Raw genomic sequence first — 24,233 nt, 5'->3', positions numbered from 1 at the left:
AATGATTACAACAACATGAATAATGAAAATTTTTATTGAGTTCACAGCTCTTTTAAATCATCAATGGTGGGAAAAAAATAAAAAATGAAAATTAGCACAAAGCAATAAATAATCAAATGTAACAACAAAAAGTAATGTCTAGGCAAGGAGACATGTAAACATTAAGAAGTTATGATATAATTTTGAAGGGAGTTTAAAGGGAATTTAAAAAAACAAATAATAATAATTTACAAAAGCAAAAGCCTGGACCTGCCCCATGATAAAAACTGGTGGGAACACAAATCACCTCCAGTGCTTGAAAATTATATCTCATTCCTCTAGAACTTCACCATTCAAACTGACAGAAAGATAGATGCGAATAGGTGAGACAAAAATCATGCCTCCTCATTGATATGACTGTCCCAATCGATATAAATATATCTGTCAAGATCTACCAAAAACTAAGCAAGTATAAAGATCTTGAAATAGAAATTGGCCAAATGTGGAACCTGAAGACTAAAACAATACCTGTTGTCATAGGTGCCCTAGGAATGATAGCAAAAGGGACTGATTGCTACCTAGCTCAGATACCAGGAAACCCAAAATGGCAGAAATTCAGAAGATAGTGCTCATGGGAACTGCCCATATTCTACGTAAAATACTGTCTGTGTAATCTCAAATTTTAAAACAAACTCATAATTTTCTTATGATTTCTTAAACATTCTTTAGAACAATACTATGTACAAAACCAAATATATGACACCCTAGGAATAACACCAACTTCTAACTTGTTGTCTCTTGAGGTCTCTGGGTGAGACTTGGAGCCAACTTGTACAAATGTAAAGCAAAAGTCAAATGTATAATAATAATAATAATAATAATAATAATAATAATAATGATGATGATGATGATGATCTGATGCAGTACCAGGCAGTAGTTCTCATTTTAACTGATTGGAAGTGTTATCATGTACATTGTTTTGACTTGGTATAAAAGACAGGTTTCAGCAAATATTCTGCTCAATACCACAGATTTGCTTGTCAGTTGTTTGACCTTAACCAGTTGAGCATGTCCCTCAGTGGCTGATAATATGTGCATCTCTGATCATAAGGAGAAGTAGTGGGGGTTGGGGGATCATAACTATGTGTTGAGAAGAATTCGTTGGGGTTTGGATAATTCACCTTTGCAAACATTGGAGTTTCATTCAACATCCTTAAACAACCCTTATTCAGGGACCTTTTGAGTGGGAAGGCTACTTGACTGAAGAAAATTCTAGCAGGGTCCTATCTGCAAAGTCATGCACTGTTCATCTTGATATGAAATCACCATGTCGCGCACATATGGTTGTGATGCGTTTCTTGGTGTACCCTTATCAGACAAGTAGTCACGATAGGTATACTGGGCTTCGTATATTTTACCCCAGTGTCACTTTGCTGGCATGCACTGCTCTCTCACTCAATAATAATAATATTAATAATGATTTCAAATTTGGCTCAAGGCCAGTAATTTGGAGGCAGGGGTAAGTTGATTACATTGACCCCATTGCTCAACTGGTACTTATTTTATTGACTCTGAAAGGATGAAAGGTAAAATTGACCTTGGTGGAATTTGAACTCAGAACCTGAAAACAGACAAAATGCAGCTAAGCATTTTGCCTGGTGTGCTAACAATTCTGTCAGCTTGTCACCTTAATAATAATAATTTCTAACATAAGTATAAGGAGCTAAAAGTTGAAGAATGAAAGATGTAGCTGATTTTAATCAAAGCAAGTTCTTGACAAGGATTTTACTTTCTCGATCCTGGAAGGAAGAAAACGATTCTTTTTAATGGCTTTGTTAGAGCAGAAAGGACAATATCCATGTCTTTTACAGTGGATTCTGCCAAAGAGACCCAAGGTGATGGTTATTAAACCAGGGAACAGATTAAGTCATTCATGCAAGAACAGATACAGTCCATTAGGCAGGTTTCCACACAGCTATCATTAACTAAATTTCACTCATAAAGCTTTAGTTAATCTGAGGCTCAGGTAGAGACCACTGACCCACGTATTATGGAGTTGGAGCAAAATGATACCCAAGTGAATGTGAAGTGAATTGATTAATCACAAACTATACTTGTTCTACTTTTGCCACTCCATAACCCTTTTAATAAATAACAACAATAACAATTTCTAATAGAGGTACAAACCACAAATTTTGATGTGCTTCAAGATATGTGAGTTACTCAACCCCTGTAACTGAATGTGACTACTTTTATCAAACTTGGAAAGATGTAAAGTAAAATCCTTCTCAGTAAAATTTGTACAAAGAATGTAATTAAATACCACTAGGCATTTAAACCAATATTCTATTTATTTTACCAACTCATTAACCTCAATAATAAGCTGAGTACATTTTTCAGTATTGATTAGAATACACACATGCACATAATTCCTCTAGAAAGAATGTTTTTATTTGAAACATGAATAGATATTCAGCTTCCTCATTAATACAGATGAGATAATACTACCAAAGAAAAACAGATTTTAAACAAATAATGCCAATTGAGATGACAATTTTTTAGTATGGTGTATATGTTTGGACTTTAAATAGTCTGAGAAATATAATAGCAGAGTGATTATACTATGATACCAACTCATTTTACTTTTATTTTGTCTAAATTGCATGCCTTACTTCCCTTGCAATAGTTCATCAAAATGAAAATTGGGCACTGATTCTATTTCACATCATCATCATCATCATCATCATGATGTCCACTTTTCCATACTTGCATGGATTAGATAAATTTTTACTGCAGAAAATTTTTCTACAGCTGGATGCTCTATGTGTTGCTAACCCTCACTTAAATCCAAGTGTGGTAATACCTTACTTTGTTCTTCAAATAATGAAGAGCTCAATAGCTGGATATGCTTTTGTGAAAATTGTATTACACTAACTTTTGCTTACAATTAGCACACTCATATCAGCACAAGAGGAAACACATACATTCATTCACATCCCAAAACACATATAAACTTATAAATATAGGATGGGATTCCTCTAGTTTCTCTACCAAATTTCATTCACAAAGCATTGGTTAACCTGTGGCTAGAATAGATGTCAGCCAGCAGTGTACATGCAGTGGGAATGAGCCATAAACCATATGATTCTGAAGCAAACCTCTTAACCACATGGCCATAGCTGTACTTCACCATTGAATAAAACTATTTCTAATTTAGGCATTATTCTAAAGAGGAAGTTAATTGATGCCACTGACCTCAGTATTTGATCACTGAATAAAATAAAAAATTAAAAATATTTACTACAAAATTTTGTGGAAGTATTTGAATTTATGGACACTATTAAAAAAATGAAATATCACAGAACATATATGAGTCTATCTGAAAAAGTAGCACTAATAACTGAAACACTTAAAAGTCAAAGCAAATAATATAGTATACGACAAAGATAGTGGTATCTTTAATTTATATCACATTTAGGAGATTACAAAAATCTCTGGAAACCATTTACCATTAGCAAATCTCATGATGCTAACATTTTTCTTACATCTTTATTGTTAGAATGGTAGCAACAGTTTTTATTTTCTTTTTCCCACTGACTTGGAAGTTACTTTAGACTTTGAAGCTGAAAGAGGAATTGCATCCATGGAATGTGATAGATATTTTTGGTAAACAATTTCTTCATCTTCACGGTTTTTCTTTTGTTTCAAACAAAATCTATATTCCTCACTAAGACTTTTTTGAACCGCAAACTGCAATTTTTGGGAGACTTTTTTGCAGTGTTTTTCTACACCTTTTTGTTTGGTATTTGCAATGTTATGATCCTTTTTTGGTTTCTCCTTCTTTGTAAAACGTTCCAGGAAAGATAACTCTGCCTTTTCAGCATTTTTCTTCCAGTTCATAAGACAATGCTCTTTTTTCAGAGCTTGTATTAATTCATTATGCTTACCACCACTTTTGACTAGTTTTGTATCAGTGTCTCCATGATGGCAATCAGTTTTCTTCATACTGTTATTGCGTTTCATTTTCACATCTTTACTGTCATTCACATTTAATTTATTACTGTGATCTTTTACTTTTTGCTTTTGCTTTGTAGCATTATTTATATTTGTTTTATTTAGTTTATTAATGGAATTTAAGGTAATTATTTTGTATAAACCTTCTTTCAACTCACACTCATTCTTAGATTTCAAAACAGAAAATTCATTAGCAAGACTGTAATAAAGCAATCTGCTCTTGTTTATTTTATTATCATTGCATATCTTTTGATTGTATTTAGTATTGTTGTTTGTTACGTCACTATGTTTGCAATCCTGAGTATTTTCTTTTTCACTCTGGAGTTCATTAGAATTAATATTATCGAAAGAATTAGATGTAGTTTTATCGTTTTTCACTTGTTTATTCAAAAATGTATAATATATTGCTTCAGCTGAAATCTGAGAAAATTTCATTTGCAGAACCTTACTTTCTTCTTTCAAAGCAATATATAAATCTTGTTTCCTTTCTCCTATCATGATGACACCTAGAAAATAATAAAAAATAAATGAAATGTTACATTTAAATTGCTATGATTGGAAGAAAGAAAATGTATTAATCATTTCAAACAAAAATGTTTTTAAGAAAGATATTTAGACATTATATACATAGGTGCTGGTGTGGCTGTGTGGTAAGAAGTTTGCTTCCCAACTATATGGTTCTAGGTTCAATCCCACTGTGTGGCACCTAAGGCTAGTGTCTTCTACCGTAGCTCTGGGCCAACTGAAGCCTTGTGAGTGGATTTAGTAGACAGAAACTGAAAAGAAGCCTGTCATGTATTATATAGATATATGAATAAATATTTATTGTGTTTTTGTGTCTGTGTAACAACTAGTGTCGGTGTGTTTATGTCCCCATAACTTAATGGATCAGCAAATGAGACTGATAGAATAAGTACCAGGCATAAAAAAAATTATAAGCACTGGGAGAAATCCATTTGATTAAAAATTCTTCTAGGTGGTGCCACAGCATGGCTGCAGTCTACGTAAAAGATAAAAGATGATTATATAAAACTCTTCTGTTTTTTTGAGGAACAGTTTAACCTTTTGATCTGTCCCATTCTTGGTTCTATGTATTTTTATCCCAAAGAAGAATGAAGACACAGATGAAACCTTAAACAATTATATGCTTAATAGATATCAATCACTCATTAACAGGTGGTTTTCTTTCAAACTCTTTGCTTTACATTTACATTAGATTTACATTTAGTTTTTGTGTGTGTGTGTGTGTGTGTGTGCGTGCGTGCATGCGTGTGTACTGATTTTTGCGGATAGGCATGTTCAAAATCTCAAATGAGTTCACATATTTTTAAGAACTATAATTTCAAGATTTCACAATTTCAACCCCATAATTTTATAAAGCATATATAATAATATCTATATACACATCTGTTTATGAGAGGCTTCTTCCAGTTTCCATTTACCAAATCCACTCACAAGGCTTTGGTCAGCCACAGACTTTTGTAGAAAAGTTTGTGCACAGTGGGATTGAAGCCAGGGCCATGTAGTTGGGAAGCAAACTTCTTACTTCACAGCTATGCATGAATTCAATAAATTAGTCACCAAACATCAATATTAAGACAATGATAAGGCAGCAACCTGGCAAGATTGTTAGTATAATAAGCAAAATGCTTTGCACCATTTCATCTACCTTCGCAATCTGAGTTCAAATTCTGCTGAGGACGACTTTATCTTTCATCTTTCTGGGTCAATAAAATAAGTACCAGTTGAACGGTAGGGTCGATGTAATCGACTTATTTTCTCACCAAAATTTGAAACAAATATCAAGACAATAATAACCCTTAGCAAAGAACTGGTTTGTGGACAGCCAGTAAAGAAACCACTATAATATAACCTTATTGAACACGTATATAGAAGCCGCTATATATAACATTATAGAACACAGTGTTAATATACTTTATAGTATATTACGGTTGCATAACAAGATACAGTGTCCCTACAGGTCAGTAATATTTATGTTACACCACTATATTTAGTGGCTATTTAAGCAATGTGTTCATGGATGATTAGTGGGTTGGCTGGGTGCTGATGGTGGAACAAAAACTCCTGAAATATCGCATTTATGCCCATTACCCATTTTTCATCTTCAATTTCATTGTTGTTTACATCAGGTGTCTTGGATAGGAAATATATATATATATATATATATACATGTGAACGCATATGGGTGTGGTGGTGTCTCCTGGTCTTGACATTGCATGTTAGTTGTAAATGGGTGTCACTGTCTGACAAGTAATGTCATTTATTTCCAATATTCTGTGAGAACATGTCTGGCCACGGAGAAAATATTACCTTACTTGGAAATACATGAAGGCTGGCAAAAGGAAGGGCATCTGGTTGTAGAAAATTTACCTCAAATAAATTCTGTCTGACCCATGTAAGCATGAAAAGTAGACTTTAAATGAGTATGATGATGATGACGGTGAGATGATGATGATAATGATGTTGAGAAATTCACTTCAAAGATTGTAGTCTTAATACTAAAATTATTTTGAGCTTTTATTATTTTAATGACTTATGTTGTATCATATAAGCAATCTGTTCTTCAAGTGTTCTTACTCATAAGTTTGAATGATCTTATCATTCTTTGACTCACTGGATAAATGAAGGAATGTTTTTCTCTCTCTCTCTCTCTCTCTTTCACTCTCTCTTTGTATGTGTGTGTGCATGTGTATGTACATGTAAAGCAGACACAATATCACTGTTTGTAAAGCAACAGTAAATGAGAATGTGTTACATACTGGGAATTAATGTCCTATTCAATTCCATATCATTTATGGAAGAATTTTGCTTGATGGCCCATTCTGGACCAAAATTTACAGTTAAAAAAAGGTAGGTCAACTTATACATCAAGGTGACTTTGGAGGAGCAAAATTTCCATGTAAAATGCAGCAGGGTCGGGAAAGATAATATGATGCTTGAATATATAGGCACAGGCATGGCTGTGTGGTAAGAAGCTTGCTTCCTAACCACATGATTCTATGTTCAGTTCCACTGCATAGCACCTTGGGCAAGTTACTTCGACTATAGCCTCAGGTTGGCCAAGGCCTTGAAGCTGAAAGAAGCCTGTCATGTGTGTATTTGTATCTGTTTGCCCCCGCCCCCACCACTTGACAACTGATGTTGGTTTACATTATTTACATTTGACGGATATTTGTCCTCATCTTGTTTGTTGTTAACACAATGTTTTGGCTGATATACCCTCCAGCCTTCTTCAGGTGTCTTGGGGAAATTCCGAACCTGGGTTCTCATTCGTAAGGTATTTTTTGATGTTATTATTATTATTGTTAGTGTTCAGGTCACTGTTTGGAATCAAACTTGGAATCTTGGGGTTAGTAGCCCGCGCTCTTAACCACTACACCATATGCCCATAGGCAATTATCGAGTGAATTTTAGGACTTATAAATCTAATGTTTTTCTATCCTCCCTTAACACCAGTTCCCATATGCTGCTCATATCAGCACTCGGTCAGCTTAGGAGGTTGTTGTGTCCTAGCATATGTGCTGCTTCTTTTAGTTTTCGTATTTTCCAGTGGTGTTCTCTGTCTATTATTTTAACTTCATCCCACAGGGGAAGAGGTGGTCTCCATTTTTCCATACATGATCAGCTATACCCGATATATCAATATCTTCTCATGTCACAGCTTTGCGATGTTCGTCTACCCTTATTTTGAGGGGGCGGTATGTTTCACCTTTGTATAACCTACCACAGCTGCATGGGATGGAGTACACGCAGTCTTTCGTCATATTCTCTTCTATTGGTGGTTTTACTCGAAGGAGATATTTGCAAAGTGTCGTATTACTCTTGAATACTGTCCTGATGTCATATGGGCCACATACCTTTTGTATCTTTTCAGAGAGGCCTTTCACATAAGGTAGACAGACTGTGGACAGTTTATTGGCTTCATCCTCTCTTTTCTTCATAATTGGGGTGGATAGTATACTTTTTGGGTAGTTGTTGCTTAATAGACCGTTATTGAACATTAATAATAATAATAATAATAATAATAATATCGAAAAATACCTTAGGAATGAGAACATGAAGAAGGCTGGAGGGTATATCAGCCGAAATGTGTTAACAACAAACAAGATGAGGACAAATATCCGTTGAATGTAAATAATGTACATAATTCCTCATCTCTTAAATATAGAATTGTATGATGTTGGTTTGTTTACATCCCTTAACTTAGCAGTTTGACAAAAGTAGACCAATACTTATGCACCAGGTTTGGAAACAAAAATGTAGAGGTCGATTCATTTGACTGAAAGTTCAAGGCAGTGCCCCAGCATGGCCACAGTGAAATGACTGAAATAAGTAAAAGATAAAAGGTAAAAGATATACTATATATACACTAAATATTTCATTGACTTGTATGTACACCAGAAATTATGGCACGTCTTATTGACAGGAAAATTTGTTTGAATATTCTTTGCATTCACACTTTCAGACATATTCTATAAACGATTCTGCTTTTTGTAGTCTTTATATTCCATTCACATGGTTAAATCATTGTTGCTATAAAGTTTAACAGTTTTTCTTTCTTGTAATGTTGGTAATAAAACAACATAGTCATTACACTTCATTGTCATTTTGTGTAGGTGTTCTAGTACTTAAAGATATATAATTTCTTTTGGCAATCTTACAATTCAGCGATTTTTCTGCAAGCCATGTCACATAATGACTATAGACTTTCATTAACTAAGATAAATAGCTAACTTAAAGAAGAACAGAAAAAAAAAAAAAAAAAAAGAAAAATATTCAAAGTGGATCTTCTGAAAAGCCAGCGTAATCTGTTCTTTATAATATGTTGTTTGGCTTCAGACCTGTGATCAAAGGCATTCCAGCCATGACTATACTGTTTGTTCAAAGTATTCCTAGTGCTACATTATCCAATGTGTCCTTCCTTAATTTAAATTAGGATATTATGAATTAAAGGAGATTTGGTTGCTATTTCTAGCAGAGTGAACAAGTACAGGCTTGCTTATTGACCCAAGTTCCAAAGTTTGAGCAGTAACAAATGTAAAATGCTTGTTTGCTGGGTTATAATACAAGCAAAAGAACAACAAAATAAAGAATTATCATATACTTACACTAAAATTAGTATATATGGCAATGTGTATATATGTGTATATATGGCAATGTGTATATATGGCAATGTGTATATATTCTTTTCTACTCTAGGCACAAGGCTCAAAATTTTTGGGGAGGGGGCCAGTTGATTAGATCAACACCAGTATGCAACTGGTACTTAAATTATCGACCCTGAAAGGATGAAGTCCATGAGTTTGGATAAGCATGTATGTGGTGGAAGAAGAGGGCTCCGGCGTTTCTAGACACAATCATCACCTAAATGTTTTATTATATTTTTTGTTATTTGATCTCTTTTCTTTATTTTTTAGAGATCATTTTAAAGTCTATATGAATATTGCTTTCAAGTTTTGGTACATGGCTGGCAATTTCAGGGGAGGGATAGGTCAATAAGATTGATCCCAGAGCTCAACTGGTACTTATTTTATCGGCCCCAAAAGGATGAAAGGCAAAGTCAACTTTGGCAGAATTTGGATTCAGAATGTTTTTTGTTGGCACTCCATCGCTTACAATGTCGAGGGTTCCAGTTGATCCGATCAACGGAACAGCTTGCTCGTGAAATTAACATGCAAGTGGCTGAGCACTCCACAGACACGTGTACCCTTAACATAGTTCTCGGGGATATTCAGCGTGACACAGTGTGACAAGGCTGACCCTTTGAATTACAGGTACAACAGAAACAGGAAGTAAGAGTGAGAGAAAGTTGTGGTGAAAGAGTACAGCAGGGTTTGCCACCATCCCCTGCCGGAGCCTCGTGGTGCTTTAGGTGTTTTCGCTCAATAAACACTCACAACGCCCGGTCTGGGAATTGAAACCGCGATCCTATGACCGCGAGTCCGCTGCCCTAACCACTGGGCCATTGTGCCTCCACTGGATTCAGAATGTAAACATGGACAAAATGCCACTGAGCATCTTGCCCAGTCTGCTAACAATTCTGCTGGCTTGCCACCTTAAAGTCTATATCAATATGATTGTTGTTTTTATTGTCAAATTTATTTGAGCAGCTTTTATGATCAAAAGTGTTTTAATAATGACTATCCTTTTTTTTCTTCAAACAAAATGTATCTTAAAATACTTTGTCAAGTCAATAATTTCTTTTTTAAAACAGCAGAATGAATATGCAACCCTGGACCAAATAGTAGTATGCTAATAGGGGAAATAAATTACTAAGTAACACTGTTGTCTCTTACAACCCAGTGATGTAAATATGATGAGGTAAGTAAAGGTCATATCTAAATAAACTTAGTTTTTGAGGATTTAAGAAAAAAAAAACCAATTTGGTAATTGGTGCGAATAAGATCATCAAAATTTCATTATGGTTAGGATACATACAGATAACCATGTCACATTGTTCTTTGTAAAGGTTAACAATAGATGCATTCAGGCCTTAAGATGAGGAGTTTTTTAAAAACTATATTGCAATTCCTATCCAATACCAAGAGGACCAGTGATGGGGCTGCAACCTGTCCTGGAAGGTGTGTGGCTGATGCAGAAAGGTTGTATGTTCCAGATCTCTCAGAGGGTGTTTGAAGGAGCAACTTAGGACAGGTAACTGGAACATTACAAACTTTACGGGTAAGTAGCAGGAACTAGAGGAGGAGACCAAATGTTACTGATTAGATATAGCTGAGATCTCTATAAAAGTTTCATGGCTCTTGTTCTGTAGATTTGGATAGAGGAGGGGAATTCCCTGGTTGTTGTGTTATAAAGTGGAAGGTTTGTGTCTGAAGTTTAGGCTGCAAGAAGGATCTCTGTGGCTGGTGCAGGTTTATGTGCAAAACAGAGAGTTCAAATACAAGTCCTTCCATAATAATGTCAGAACAGTTTTAAACATAGTTATTTGTTCTGCTCTCAAATTTCAATGAACGTGTTGGCAAAGATTACTTGATATATAAAAGAGTGATTGGGAAGAATAGTGAACATGATCTAAATACAAAAGGAGGAGCTTCATTAGAAATGGGCTCTGTATTACAAGCACCTTCACTGAGAGATATTCATGAATATACATGATATTAGAATACTTTTGAACAGAGACACTAATTGATTTTTTTTTTGTAATTATTGATATCTTTGATTCTGTGGATGTTTTGATTCAGTAGGAGTTTGGGATTGATACATTTGTGTAAAGAGAAGGGCTGAACTGTCAACTGATCACCACTTAGTTGTCTGTAACTGGAGACTATCTACAGCTAAGAGAACCTACAAGATAAAGTAGAAAGCATTGTCTGGTGGTGAGGTTAGAAGCAACTATGCAGAAACTATTGCATTTAAATTTGTAGAACTTACTGAACTGAAGATGTCAGAGAAGAGACTGTTAAATTCAGCAATTACTTCTTCAACTGTTCAATGATATAGATGAAAATGGCTTGCCGAAATGCCAAGTAGCAGAAGTATGTCCTGGTTTAGTCAAGAAGTTGAAGATTCCATCAGAGCAAAGAAGGAAGCTTAAAGTACTTAGCTTGAAAATAAATCTATTTTGTTCTTGTGGTACTATGAAGCAGAAAAAGTTGCAGCAAATTCAATAAAAACATGGGAGGATTTTGGGGTTAAGCTGAAATGACTTTCAATCAGCAAATAAAGTATTCAGGCAGACCATCTGTCAACTTTGTAACAAGGAGTCCCACTCCACCCCTGCCACCAAGAACTTGTTTAGGGTTCTCTCTGCCAAGAAGTACCTCAAGGGTAGAGAGAAGAGTTTGCTGATCTCTTAAATCTGATCATTGTAACATCTTCAATTATACATTAAGTGTGTCTGGGTGAAAACAAATCTCACAGTCAATTGAAGCTTTTAAATGTGGCAAAGTCACTGGAGATTGATGAAATCCAGTTTGAGATGTTAAAAGCCTTAAACAGAGAAAGTATTTTTGGGTTGACCTACAGAAGTATGCACTTGTTTTGTAGATCTAGAAATAACATATTATGCATGTTATGGGTTATACTGTGGAAGGTTTTTCAGGAATTAGGAATTGATGAGTGACTTCTTGTTGCCTTGAAATCCCAGTGTGAATACTTTAGAGTTGGTGTTCATGTAAATGTTGCTAGGTCAAAACTTTTATACAGGAGTTTGAATTTTGCCAGGTGTGTGTATTATCACCTTTTCTATTTATAATCCTTTTGAACTGGATTGTCATGCACAACTGGAGTGGGAATGGTTTCAAAATTGGTAGATGTAGGATCAGCTGGCTGATATTTTTGGACAGTATGGTACAATTTAGCTTGTCAAAAGGTGGTCTTCAACATGTACTAAATAGCTTTGCTGCAAAGTGCTGTAAGGCTGGTATGAAAATCAGTTTATGAAGATAGACATTGGAAAGCCTGACCAGTGTACTTTGCATATTAGTGGAGCTTCACTGAAGCATGTGAAGAAGTTCAAGTATCTTGGAGTCATTTTTATGAGTGATGAAAGGCAGGATCAATTGGCTGCAAGAATTAGTGGAATTGGTGCCATAATATACCAAATTCATCTATCAGAAGAAGAGAATGAAAAAGCCTAACTTGTAATATTCAGATCTAGTGTCTACTTTAACTTAAGGTCATAAGCCTTGGGTAATGATTAAATGAGGATAATCAAGAATATAAGTGGCCGAAATGGGGTTCCTCCAAAGAGATGATGGAGTAACATTACTCTATGTAGTGATTATGGGGTTCCTCCAAGTTGGGTCATACTTTCTTCACCAAGAGGACACAGGTACTTTGGGCATGTGATTCAAATACCTGAGCAAAGAATTACAGGAGAGTTTTATGAGCAAGGCCAACTAGTAGGAGGCCTAGGGTAGACTACAAGTTAGATGTGTGGGTAATAACTATAACCTAGAAATCTAGCTGTAACATTTGCTGATAGATGTTTCAGACAGGAGTCTCTGGAGGGAATGTCTAAGGACTCAAGTCAGCTTGACTCTCACAGGAATACTGCGTTATGAAAATGGATGGATGGATGGATGAATCCTTGCTGTGTAAGTAATAGTAGTAGTAGTGGTAGTAGTAATTCTATTGATGGTAGGAGGAGGAGGAAATTCAGGCTAATCCAGTGTGTGTGCATGAGGGCAAGGGGATAATATGAGATAAGTTTCAGATTATCAAGATGTATCTTCAAATGGTTATAGTGTGAAATTTTTATTCCGGTAAACAGAGGAATTTTATCAATGCCGTCGGAACATGTGAAGGGCTAAAGCAGTCTCTTCTATGCACGACAGTTCTCTGTGTTAGTGTTAATGGATAGATGGGGCGGGGTGAGGAGACGACAAAAATTGTAAACAGTAACAAATAAAGGTACTATATTATGTTATTCGTAAATCGAACATTTTATGTACTCCCACCACCACAAAATAATTATCCACTAGAAAATGCTTGGATGATTAATTAGTATCAACGCCTAAATCGCTGATGTATGGCAGTATTTCAGATACTTTGTAGTAAATAATGCTAGCAGAAAATAAAACAAGTCTATATACCACAATCTCGTAATGTAATTATTTGTTTTAACAGACGATCTCGAGTGAAGTCACTGGCCAGATGATTCATTCAGTCTTTCATTGTATTACACGCATAGTAGGTGAATCTCTGCGTGGTCGTTCGATTTTCAAGAAATAACAGCCAGATATTTCTTAAATCATAGCTGAATGTCTTAAAGAAAGGACAACTGGATAATGTAATCATAACTGTGTGTGTGTGAAAATGGGACATTTGAGGACTAAGCATCTCATAATCCCCACATTAAATTGTCTGGACTAATTTCAACAGTTTAAATATTGTACATTACAACAACCGTATGTTGAAGTCATTCTAGGGGACTTAGTTACGATAAAAAAAAGTTGGCAACCACTTTGATCTTTGTCCACAAAGCTGTAGTCAAATATCGAAAACATTCCAGCTTTGTATGCATACCACAAGGCTTTTTTAATTTTTTAAAATTACTATATATTGTATGTTTTTAATAATTTTTCGTATGAATAAAGTATACATACATTATTAAAGTTAATGCTTATAGAAATTTGCTAATACACAATTTTAGGTAATTTTTCAGATTAACACCCGCAAGATTTTCACTAGGGGGTTAGGGTTTTAGGGTCAGGGTTAGAATTTTAGGGTTAGGGCTAGGATTAGGGTTAGGTAATCGTGCGGGTGTTAATCTGAAAAATTACCCAATTTTATTTGTAAGCTATCAGAAACACTTTGTTCTCATATAATTCAGTTATAATTAAATAAAAATTGCAAATAGTAAAATCCTTTTTCTTCCCCAACTTCTTTTTTTACTAGTGTCAATAAGGGACTATGGGTTCCAAAGGGAGCTATGACCAAAGATTATCGAGAATTCGTGGGTAAACGGCAATCATGAACGGAGATCGAAGATGAGGAGCTAACACCAACTAAACTAACAATTTTTTTTTTAATTTGATAAATGAAACAAAAGGGGATTTATTTTACTTACGTCCAATACAATTGTATATATAATGCATTGCTATATTTTTTTTACAAGTTATGTACAGTCAATTATTAATAAAAGATTTAATTCTTTTAATTACTTCTTTTATTATTTACGGTATTTAAATGAAAAATCGCATTTTTCTTAGCTATAATTATCATTTTCTTTTCTGTTCATCCACTGGGAGTAAATAAATTTAACATTTATTGATTTAATATTCGCCATGTATAACATTTTCTTAGACTGCGTTTGAATGGCCTTAAGGCCAAATATATTAAGCATGAACCCGAGGCTAACATTCTAGCCTGCATATTTGTTTTTATACTCTTATTGTTTAAAATTTGTTAACGTTTGGCTCTTATAAATCTGAGCATCCATATATACTGTACAACAAATTTCAGCCTTAAAAGTAAAATACATAAAAGCAGCTGACCAGGTAGTCTATTTGTGTGCGCTCCACATGCTAGAAAAAGCAGTCAAGTTCCTCGTAACCCGCAGTAACAACAACATTAGATAATGTATTCATAGATAAATGAAAGTATTTAGAGGGTTTTTGATCACAGATCTCTTCTATCAGAGCAACATTAAACAATTCATCAATGTTTGATTTATTAAATATCCTGGATTCTCTGAAGACTACAAAATCTTATAAAATGACAATGTTCTAAAATATGTACATGCTTATATGTAAATTAATTATTACATATATAATACATATATATCACATATATAATGCAAAAACACTCTGCAGACCCCGATGGTCAATAATATAAAGATATAATTTTTAAGTTTATTCTTTCTATTTGAAAATAAAATTTTATTTGCCTGAGTTAAAATATTAAATAGACATGGTTTACATATAGTTGTGAGTGAGAGAGAGAGAGAGAGTATTGTTGTGGCTCCTCCTTGCTCATATTGTCTGGACATATCCGCATTTTAAAAACTCCATCGCAGTACAGAATCACATTGCATATATTGATTCTGTTGTGAGTACAGACTCAGAACAACACATTTAAATCAGTAGCTTCTGATATCCCACTAACAAAATGATGAAATAATACCCTGCATTTACTGTAATCTCTTTTATATCAAAACATTCACAACCTAAAGAAAGATATTTTGTTGTTTAATAAATTGTTCGTCATAATTATCATCTGTCGGCTACAACTTGTATTTACAGCGGGTAAGATGTGGGACACATTACATTTCCCATTCTATGAGCGCAAGCACCACTATCCTCTGTCGCTGTCTTGGCATTATTTTCCAGGGGATGCCTATGGTTTATCTTCCCATGGCTCGGTTTCAGATAATGAATTGGCTGGTGGGCAACTTTGGTGTTTTAAACATTGCCCTGAAAGCTACATCCGTTTTCTTGCTGTTTTGGTCAAATGAAGGAAATTGCCTTAGAGATCCCCGTTAGTCATTTTCTACATTCAATTGACACTGAAGGCCATTTGAAGTATCCAAGTGTAACAGCTAACAGGGTAATTGCAAGAGTACAGTGAGAGTCTAGGTTTCGCACTCGCAAAGGAGGATTGTTTCGATTACTATTATGAAGATTCTCCTCTTGAGTTAGACGGACAATTTAGAAATACAGCTTTTCTGTTATTATTGAGCTCTTTTCAGGAAAGCCTACCAAGGCCCCAACGTTCTTCTCCGAGCACCTTCAACAGTCTTCGACGGTTTGTGGCCACCTATGATGTTGGCTATGTATTCATTTTTCCTGTCCCCACTTTGTCGCTCTCGGTTTTTATTTTTAACAGAAGGAGTTGAGTATCTGTGATTTCATCCGGTAGCAAAGTCGGCAAAACTTATTTCATGATCTGCAACTGCTAACCACCCTGGACGTAGTCCAGAACTATGACGAAACTTTGTAGGACCCCGTCCGGCACCCAAACACTGTTGATGTATGTGCCTTAGAAGGATTGAAGAAAGTATCTGCAAGATACTGATAATCTCTTTCAGATGATTTGAATCAAATAAATGTTAAAACAATGGACAGACTGTTCTTTACGACTTCACATATTTCACAAAATATGTTCTCTGAAAACAATCGCCAAATATACTATCTTCAAAATATGTAAAGAGTTTCGGCAAACTACAGCATTATTGAATACAAGTTGAGCAACCGCCATGAACGCCTTTTGTGTAATCACCCGACATGTGAGAAATAACAGCCAAATTTCCTTTAGATTTTAAGACCCTGCCAGTTTAAAGAAAATTACAACAAATACTATATTGGATAAAACATAATGATACACGATGCGTGAAAAATACAAGACGGCAATGGCTGGAACTATCTTGATCATGTTTACACGAATCGATCCGACCTAGGGCTAAACAGCGATTGTGTGTTGTTTAAAAAGACAACTATAAAGAGCAATATACACATTTATGCAGGTTATGTTCAGTGTTATAATAATAGATATCAGGACTGTTAAATGTAGAAGGTTAGCTTTTGCAAACTTGGGTGAAACATGCTTAACTGAACAGTCAGGTCAACGACAGAAACGTTTCTGCAGACGTCCAATCTGCTAGAAATAACAGCAAATCTCATTCAAACTTTACCCTCATCGCCTTAACAATTGATACGCAATAGCTCGTTCAGTGCTGAAGACGAAGTATAGAATGAAAACAATGAAACACTTGTGACCAAATAAAATGGACAAATGGAACCGACTTTCTTTTGTTTAGTTTTTTTTCTTCTTTGTTTTCTGCAATCCTTTGAATTGATTTAAACATAAATTTACCTTTCCCTATTTTGATTTTAAAATTCTATGTTATCAAAAAAATTTTTATGATGCTTAAAGTAATTTCTAATTTATCTTTTGTTTTTTCATACAGAAATGTTTTATAAAATAATTTAGACTAAAACATCATTATTTTCACTGATTTCGATTTAAAAACAGAAATTACTAGGCGAACAAGATCAAGTGCTTACAAATGTTGTAAAATGTAAATGAAATCATGAAAACACAAAAGGTATGTTTTTTAATATGTGTTCTTACCTTTCGATACAATTTTTGAAAAGATCGACTGCTGCAAACCTGATCGACGAGAACCTCTTGGCAGATGACGATTTCACGACCTCACCAAATTAAGACATTTAGTTTAGTATTCAGATAATTAAAGTCATTCCTAAAGTACATAATTTAAACTTGAAACGTATTTACTTATAATTTTAATTAATTTTAAAATTGTTAACTATTATTAATTTTGTTTACGAAAATTACGAAAATACTAACTAACCACGTGCATAATAATGTCATAATTTGCTTACGACGTTGATGCGTGTTTTCCGTAATTTCCCGCATTATATCAGCAAATATTTCCTTTTTCATATTAAATTGGTTGTTTTGTTTTTATAAGCAGCATGTATGATAATTACTCCTGTTCTTGTGAGTTATTGTAATACTACAATTATTAAGTTTAAACATTTATTGATTATTTTCATTATGAATCAACATTAGAAATCTTCCGAAAACTACACTATTTCTTTTCTAATGTAAATTCAGTAACCTTCAACAAAAGCGGTGTCTACATTTATCTACCGAGAGACATGTTTAAAATTTACTGTTAGCAGTTATTGTTTAAACACCTGCGGCACATAGAAACATCATAGATTGCATCTAAAGGTAATCCATTCAACTGGTTAGACTCACTACTCAAGCTATTGTTTACCAAACTATTTCAAACTCTCGCCCACAGGTGTGATGTTTCCTCACTCTTTATTCTCATTTATAACTACTACAACAACCTCTGTTCCTTGGAGCTAACAAGCTACATATCACTTTTAACGAAGCCCTTCTGACATCCATTTCTATTTCACTTGTCATCCGTTTTGTATTCCTCCTACACTATCCGCTTTACCCAATCCCTCCCGAATGTCAACTCTCAGTATTTTCCTTCTTATGCGCATATTTCTTGCACAAGTCTAGTAGTTATTGTCCTTGTGCATTAAATATGTAATACAGCTGTGTCTTGCACATATGTGCTAATATTTTCAATGGTTTAAGGCAGCGAACTGGTAGAATCGTTATCACGCCGTGCGAAATGCTTAGTGACATTTCGTCCGTCTTCACGTTTCAAGTTCAAATTCCGCCGCGATCGACTTTGCCTTTCATCCATTCAGGGTCGATAAAAAAGGGCACTGGAGTCGATGTAAACGACTTACCCCCTCCCCTGAACTTGCTGGCCATGTATCAAAATTTGAAATCAATATTTTCATTGATTTAGAGTGTTTCTGCATCTCTTGTGCCTAGCCGGGCATAAATTTTGAGATTTATTCAACTAAATATTTTCAGATTCTTTTACAGCCTCTTAAACTTGGTTGGCAAGCTTATCATCCCTGTAATTTTTTTCTGTCTTCTCTGTCAATCCTGTGTTCTGACTTTATTCTTTAGTTTTTCTGTGACATTGATGACTTCCACTATTATTACATGACTTTTGCAACCCTGTAAATATTGTCATTCACTTTGCTTATGTGAAACCAGTACTGTTGTCTCTGCTGTACATATTAGTTGATACTTTAATATCCTTCTCCACTGCTGTTGATTGCTAGTGATCATGGCCTTCATAGTAACTCAGCTATCGCCATCCCGGCATCCCATTGAAGGTGCGGGTGTACCTAATCAATAAAACTGCTTGTAAGGCTTAAGAAAAATTCATTTTGCTAGGTTTTGCAGGTTACGGGCTTCACTTTTGGAAGTTATTTTCACCAGCAAGAAACAGTCAAGACAGGTGTTGTCACCTGGCATTTTTTGTGGGGAAGTTTCTCTCAGTTCTCAGCTCTAATGTTAGTTTATGTCACAACACATTAAGTTTAACTTCACAAAATTTGAGCATTCACTCCCCGAGGCCTAACATACATATATAGCCGTTCTTTTAACCCACAAAGCACTGGGATTTGCACTGACATAGAATGAACTGCTGAGCACATTTTATGAAAATGAGACTACCATGCACACGTAAAAAACAAAAAATAGGTAAAATATCTTCTTAGTATATGATGGTGGCAAGTTTTACATCATCTGAAAAGTCATTAGTTGAACTATCTTTTGACAGGCATTTTAACAAACACCCATAAATTAAATGCATCTATCTGGGCCATGATCGTGGCCTGTTGATCTGTGCCTGACGGCCACGATTGTGACCCGTTGTGCTTAATGTGTTAAGGTTACTTGTGCTCAGCCTCTCATATCTAACTTATTTCTCTCCAGTCTTTGTTGTTCTGCTTTCAGTGTCCAAGTTTCATCACCATGTAGCATCGTACACATACTCCATTCAGTCTGTCTTTTCCATGGAGAGAGAAATTGCCTTTGTTGTTTAACCCCCAGGTCACTCCTAATCAAGCAAACCTATGATCAATACCATTCCAGCTGTGACCATTATGCCTTTTTAGAAGTGTGTGGGAATGCATCTATTCTCTCTATTTCAAATGGTGGTGTGTTAGTTTAGGAAAATTTGGTTGCCATTTCTAGCTGGCCGAATGATAACATAGACTTTTACTTCTTGGCTCATATATATATATCAGGGCAATACAAAACCTTTTTAATTCCTATAGAGATAAAAAAACTTCTGAACTTCTCCCACTGATTCTTAATCTCTACTTCTATACTTTCCCTCAATCAGTGGTCGGTTACTGCTATCTCACTCCTTCCAGAAGTTTCTAGGAAATTGAAATTGAATCCTTGAAGTGGTTCCATTGTCATTGTAATAGAATTATTGATACAATCTACAGGAAGAAGTGATTTTTATTAAGAATAATGTTGTTTTGTCCCAGATTAGTTCTGATTTACTTTTCTTATCAAATATTTTCTGTCTTTTGTATATCAGAGACTACATTGCCCATATGTGTTCTCTTTTTAAAACTGTAGAACATATCTGAAGAAATTTGGTTGCTGATTCTGCAAGATGAAGCACTTTCATAGCAGTTTCTTCATTGTCTCATAACAGTTATTATTAAAAAATTTTTTTTTTTAAATGATGATGAAAGTTTGTATGTTTTGTTAATGTTACTTAAATATTTGAAGTTGATAGTATCTTATAGAAAACTAATACTTTCTTTTCATATGAAAATAAAAGGACACCACAAATTCTTTGGTAGCTATTATGGAGGAAGTACACATATTCTTAAAAAGCAAACATATCCAAGTACCAATGGAATGGTTAGATGCTTGTATTGATTGGCTTAAGGAAGAACATCAGGTATGTTATATTCATTATCTAAATGTTAGTCTTTTTTGTTTTTAAATTATTTAATCAGAATAAGCAGTGGTTGGTATCCATAAACTTTGAATATCCTCCTTCACTGATGAAATCAATGTCCAATTTGCTTGTCTGTTGCTTGATGTTTGCAAGGAAAATGTGTACAGGGAAATAATAATTGTAGAGGGCTGAAGTTCTTAAGATGATTAATTGAGAATCATAAATAAATAGGTACAGGTGTGGCTGTGTGGTTAGAAGCTTGCTTCCCAATCACATGGTTCCTGGTTCGGTCCCACTGCATGGCACCTTGGGCAAGTGTCTTCTACTATAGCCTTGGGCCAACCAAAGCCTTGTGAGTAGATTTGGTAGACGGAACTGATAGAAGCCCATCATATATATCGTCAGTGGATCATATATCCAAAAACGAAGCATACTCTAAAAGTTAGAGCAGTAATGTACTTACATGAAGTTAAATATATGTCCGGTCATAGAGTGACCAATGGTTTCACATCCATAATGCACTTAGCTTTATAGACAACTCCTTAAGTTTAAATACCAGCTTTTGACCTGGGCAAAAGAATGGGGGAAAAAATAGTGTAGTAGGTGTAAAACAACATTTTGTAAACAAATATGAAAAAAAATGCATTTTGGCGAACGGGGAGGGGAGAGAAGAAAAAATCTTGGAAAATTCACATGATCAAACTCACAGGATCTGAAAACTCAATGTTAACACCCAGTTACAAAAATGTAAAAAAAAAATTAGTGTAATTTTCCATGTCCTCTCTGCCCCCTTCTCTGTTCACCAGCGTGCATTTTTTCATATTCATTTACTACATGTTGTTTTACACCTAGATCAGAAACTGGAGTTTAACCCTCATCAGGCTCCAATGGCCACTGATATTAGAGTCTGATGAGTCATCTATAAAGCTAAGCATTTTATGGATGCAAAACCACTGGTCACTCTATGACCAGACATATATATATATATATATATATATATGTCTGGTCATATATGTATATATATGTGCTGTGTGTGTGTTTGTGTGTGTGTCTGTGTCCCACTACCACTTAACATGGTGTTGGCATGTTTATGTCCCTGTAACTTAGGGGTTTGGCAAAAGAGACCGATAGACTAAACAAACCTGAAAGGAAAAAATAATAAGTACTGTCATTGATTCATTTGACTAAAATTTCTTCAAGGCAATGCTCCAGCATGGCTGCAGTCTAATGCCTAAAACAGGTAAAAGAAAGATAAATGCAGAAGTTGGAGAGGGGTGAGGCATGATAGGGATGATGAGGAAAGTTGAGATGAGGGCAGTGGATGGTCTTGGACAGGTGGTACATAGCACATAACAAGTTCAAAGATGCCATGATGTCATCATGGAAGATGATATCAACAATGAGTTGATATAGATTTCCTCAATGCAGGATGACAGGTATTTGAACAGTGGAGTTGTTCAAAATGTGGAAGAGACAAAAGATGAATTTTAAAAAATACCTCATAAACACTAGGTATTGATGTTTTTGCTTTTGGTGAATATAATTAAGACAGCTTTTTTTTTTTTATCTGTGTTCAGTTTCATTTATGGTGAGTCAGAGTGTGATCAGATAAAAAGACTCCCCAACAGAACCTAGGGAGAGAACTTTGTTGCTGCTAACATGGTGTAGGCGCATTACACCCCTTGACAGCAGGTAAACAAGCTGGCTATACAGATATAGAGTGTTACACAACATTGAGGTTCAGACATGTGACCTCATCTCATCCTTTTTTTCTGCACTGACATGCAAGCTATGAGAATGCAACTTGACTGGCTCTATCTTATGCCTCAGGCCAGCTTGCAGATAGGAGCATAGCACAGAAGACCATGGCCTTTACACACCAACCATTTTATTTATCATTCCATATACGTGTGGCCACAATAAACGTGTTTAAAGTTACAACCTTGCTTGTATATGCTTTCCATCTGGCTTTACTACCAGCGAGATTACAGCCTTCTGAGAGTCATATTAGGTGACTCAACGACGACCTACAACATCTAAAATGGTGACCCAATGTGAACACAGACTTCTAAAATGGTGAACACCAGGCAAATACAGACCAGTGAATATGTATTCCCTTTTCTCCTTCGCGACTCTGGCTATGCAACCAAATTGCCTCTTGTCATATAGGAACACCACTGATGTCTCTTGTCGCCATATTGTCTTCTTCACCAGGAAAATTTTGGCGTTATTTCCAAGTGGGAAACTGCAAATCATTTTTCCTCAGGTTGTAACTGAATTTACAACTTCCATCATTTGAAAATATGGCACCCCAGAGAATTTTCTTCTTGCTTATAAAAAAAGGAAAAAAAAATTATTTCTTCTGTTTTCATCCTCTGCTATTGAAAAAGAATTTTCCTAGTTCGTTGTTTGTTGTGTCTTCTTTCAACTAGGGTGTTTTGACTGCCATTTCTAATGGTGTTTCTTCAACCAGCTTGTTCTTCGTGTTGTTCCCTTCCTATTATCCAAGGTGAGTCATTTTCCTTTGTCTCACTATCATGGAGATGCCAAGATGTGGTTTTCATGACTGGAATCATTCTTCATTTCTTCTAACATTCAGTTGGCCCAGAGCAAACTCCACCTCGTTCTTACTGGCATTCCTCCTCCCCTCGCACTTTCAGTGTGAGACATGATAACAGGAACGCCATCGGATATGACTTACGAAACCTTCAAAGCTGAGGTTCTCCAGTGTAACTCTCTCTCGCCTGAGAGTAAATTTCGTACTCTTACAAGATGAGCATCTCAGGGACCCAAACCCCACCCAGCTTTTGCGACGAATCCGAGAGTTGTCCGATAGCTGTACTGCCAACCACTGTTGCCTTTCTTTTTATTGACATCTGTTATCCTTTTAGCATTATCCTGATATTCATCACTCATGCTTTCTCTCAGCAACTAACATTAGTCTACTGTTAGCCACCACCCTCTCTCCTGGAGATCAATTCTTGTTGACGTCTATCACCGACCATCTCTACTGTTACCCATCAATCTCTCTCTCTCTCTCTCTCTCTCTCTCTCTCTCTCTTTTACCACCAAAAGTGTAGCTGCCTTCATTCTCTTTTCTTCTTCTTCGGGTCACTTTATGGATGTTTATCACTCTCATGCTTTTGCCATCTCCATCATCCATGCTCACCTTTATCATCTGGCATTACCCTTCTGTAATGCTAACTGTCCTTCCCACTCTCACAGGTCACTTATTACTGGCTATCCATCCCTCTCCCCCGTCTCTCTCCCACTCAAACAAACATGTAGCTGACATTATTGTCTATGCCATTACTGTCTCTATATATCCTACCATTACTGCTTCTCTTCCTTACTCTTTTAGCACTGTCTTTTTCAGTATCTCCTTCCTCTTCTATGCTGTCTCCTCCATTATTCTGTTTCTCTGCCTGTTTTTAGTCTCTTCTATCACTCTTCTTCATATTCTGCAACTGTCCTCCCTTCTACC

General features: G+C 35.4%; 2 protein-coding genes across 4 annotated transcripts in view; one reads left to right on the top strand and one right to left on the bottom strand.

Annotated features, from left to right (window-relative positions):
- Nucleotides 1–16: 16 nt before the first annotated feature.
- LOC106879799 (uncharacterized) lies at nucleotides 17–17,786 on the bottom strand. Its single transcript, XM_089350954.1, has 2 exons — nucleotides 17,551–17,786; nucleotides 17–4,499 (listed from the first exon to the last, which is right to left on the bottom strand). The coding sequence occupies exon 2, from the start codon at nucleotides 4,489–4,491 to the stop codon at nucleotides 3,556–3,558; it is 936 nt and encodes a 311-aa protein (XP_089207080.1). The 5' UTR covers nucleotides 4,492–4,499; nucleotides 17,551–17,786; the 3' UTR covers nucleotides 17–3,555.
- A 21-nt stretch (nucleotides 17,787–17,807) lies between these two features.
- The window catches only part of LOC106879797 (recQ-mediated genome instability protein 1), a 53,853-nt gene continuing 47,427 nt past the window's right edge, over nucleotides 17,808–24,233 (top strand). The window contains exons 1-2 of one of the 3 annotated variants that reach the window (XM_014929501.3): nucleotides 17,808–17,940; nucleotides 20,627–20,749. In XM_014929501.3, coding sequence (XP_014784987.1) covers nucleotides 17,920–17,940; nucleotides 20,627–20,749 — 144 coding nt within the window. In that variant the 5' untranslated portion in view covers nucleotides 17,808–17,919. Of the gene's footprint in view, nucleotides 17,941–18,058; nucleotides 18,251–20,626; nucleotides 20,750–24,233 lie in introns of those variants that run through there. The other 2 variants (XM_014929503.3, XM_089350952.1) reach the window with 2 other exon arrangements.

This window comes from Octopus bimaculoides, chromosome 4 (genome assembly GCF_046866305.1).
Source record: "Octopus bimaculoides isolate indiv1 chromosome 4, ASM4686630v1, whole genome shotgun sequence".
Classification (NCBI taxonomy): domain Eukaryota; kingdom Metazoa; phylum Mollusca; class Cephalopoda; order Octopoda; family Octopodidae; genus Octopus; species Octopus bimaculoides.
The sequence above is the reverse complement of the archived record's forward strand: the minus strand, read 5'-3'. Positions and strand labels throughout refer to the sequence as shown.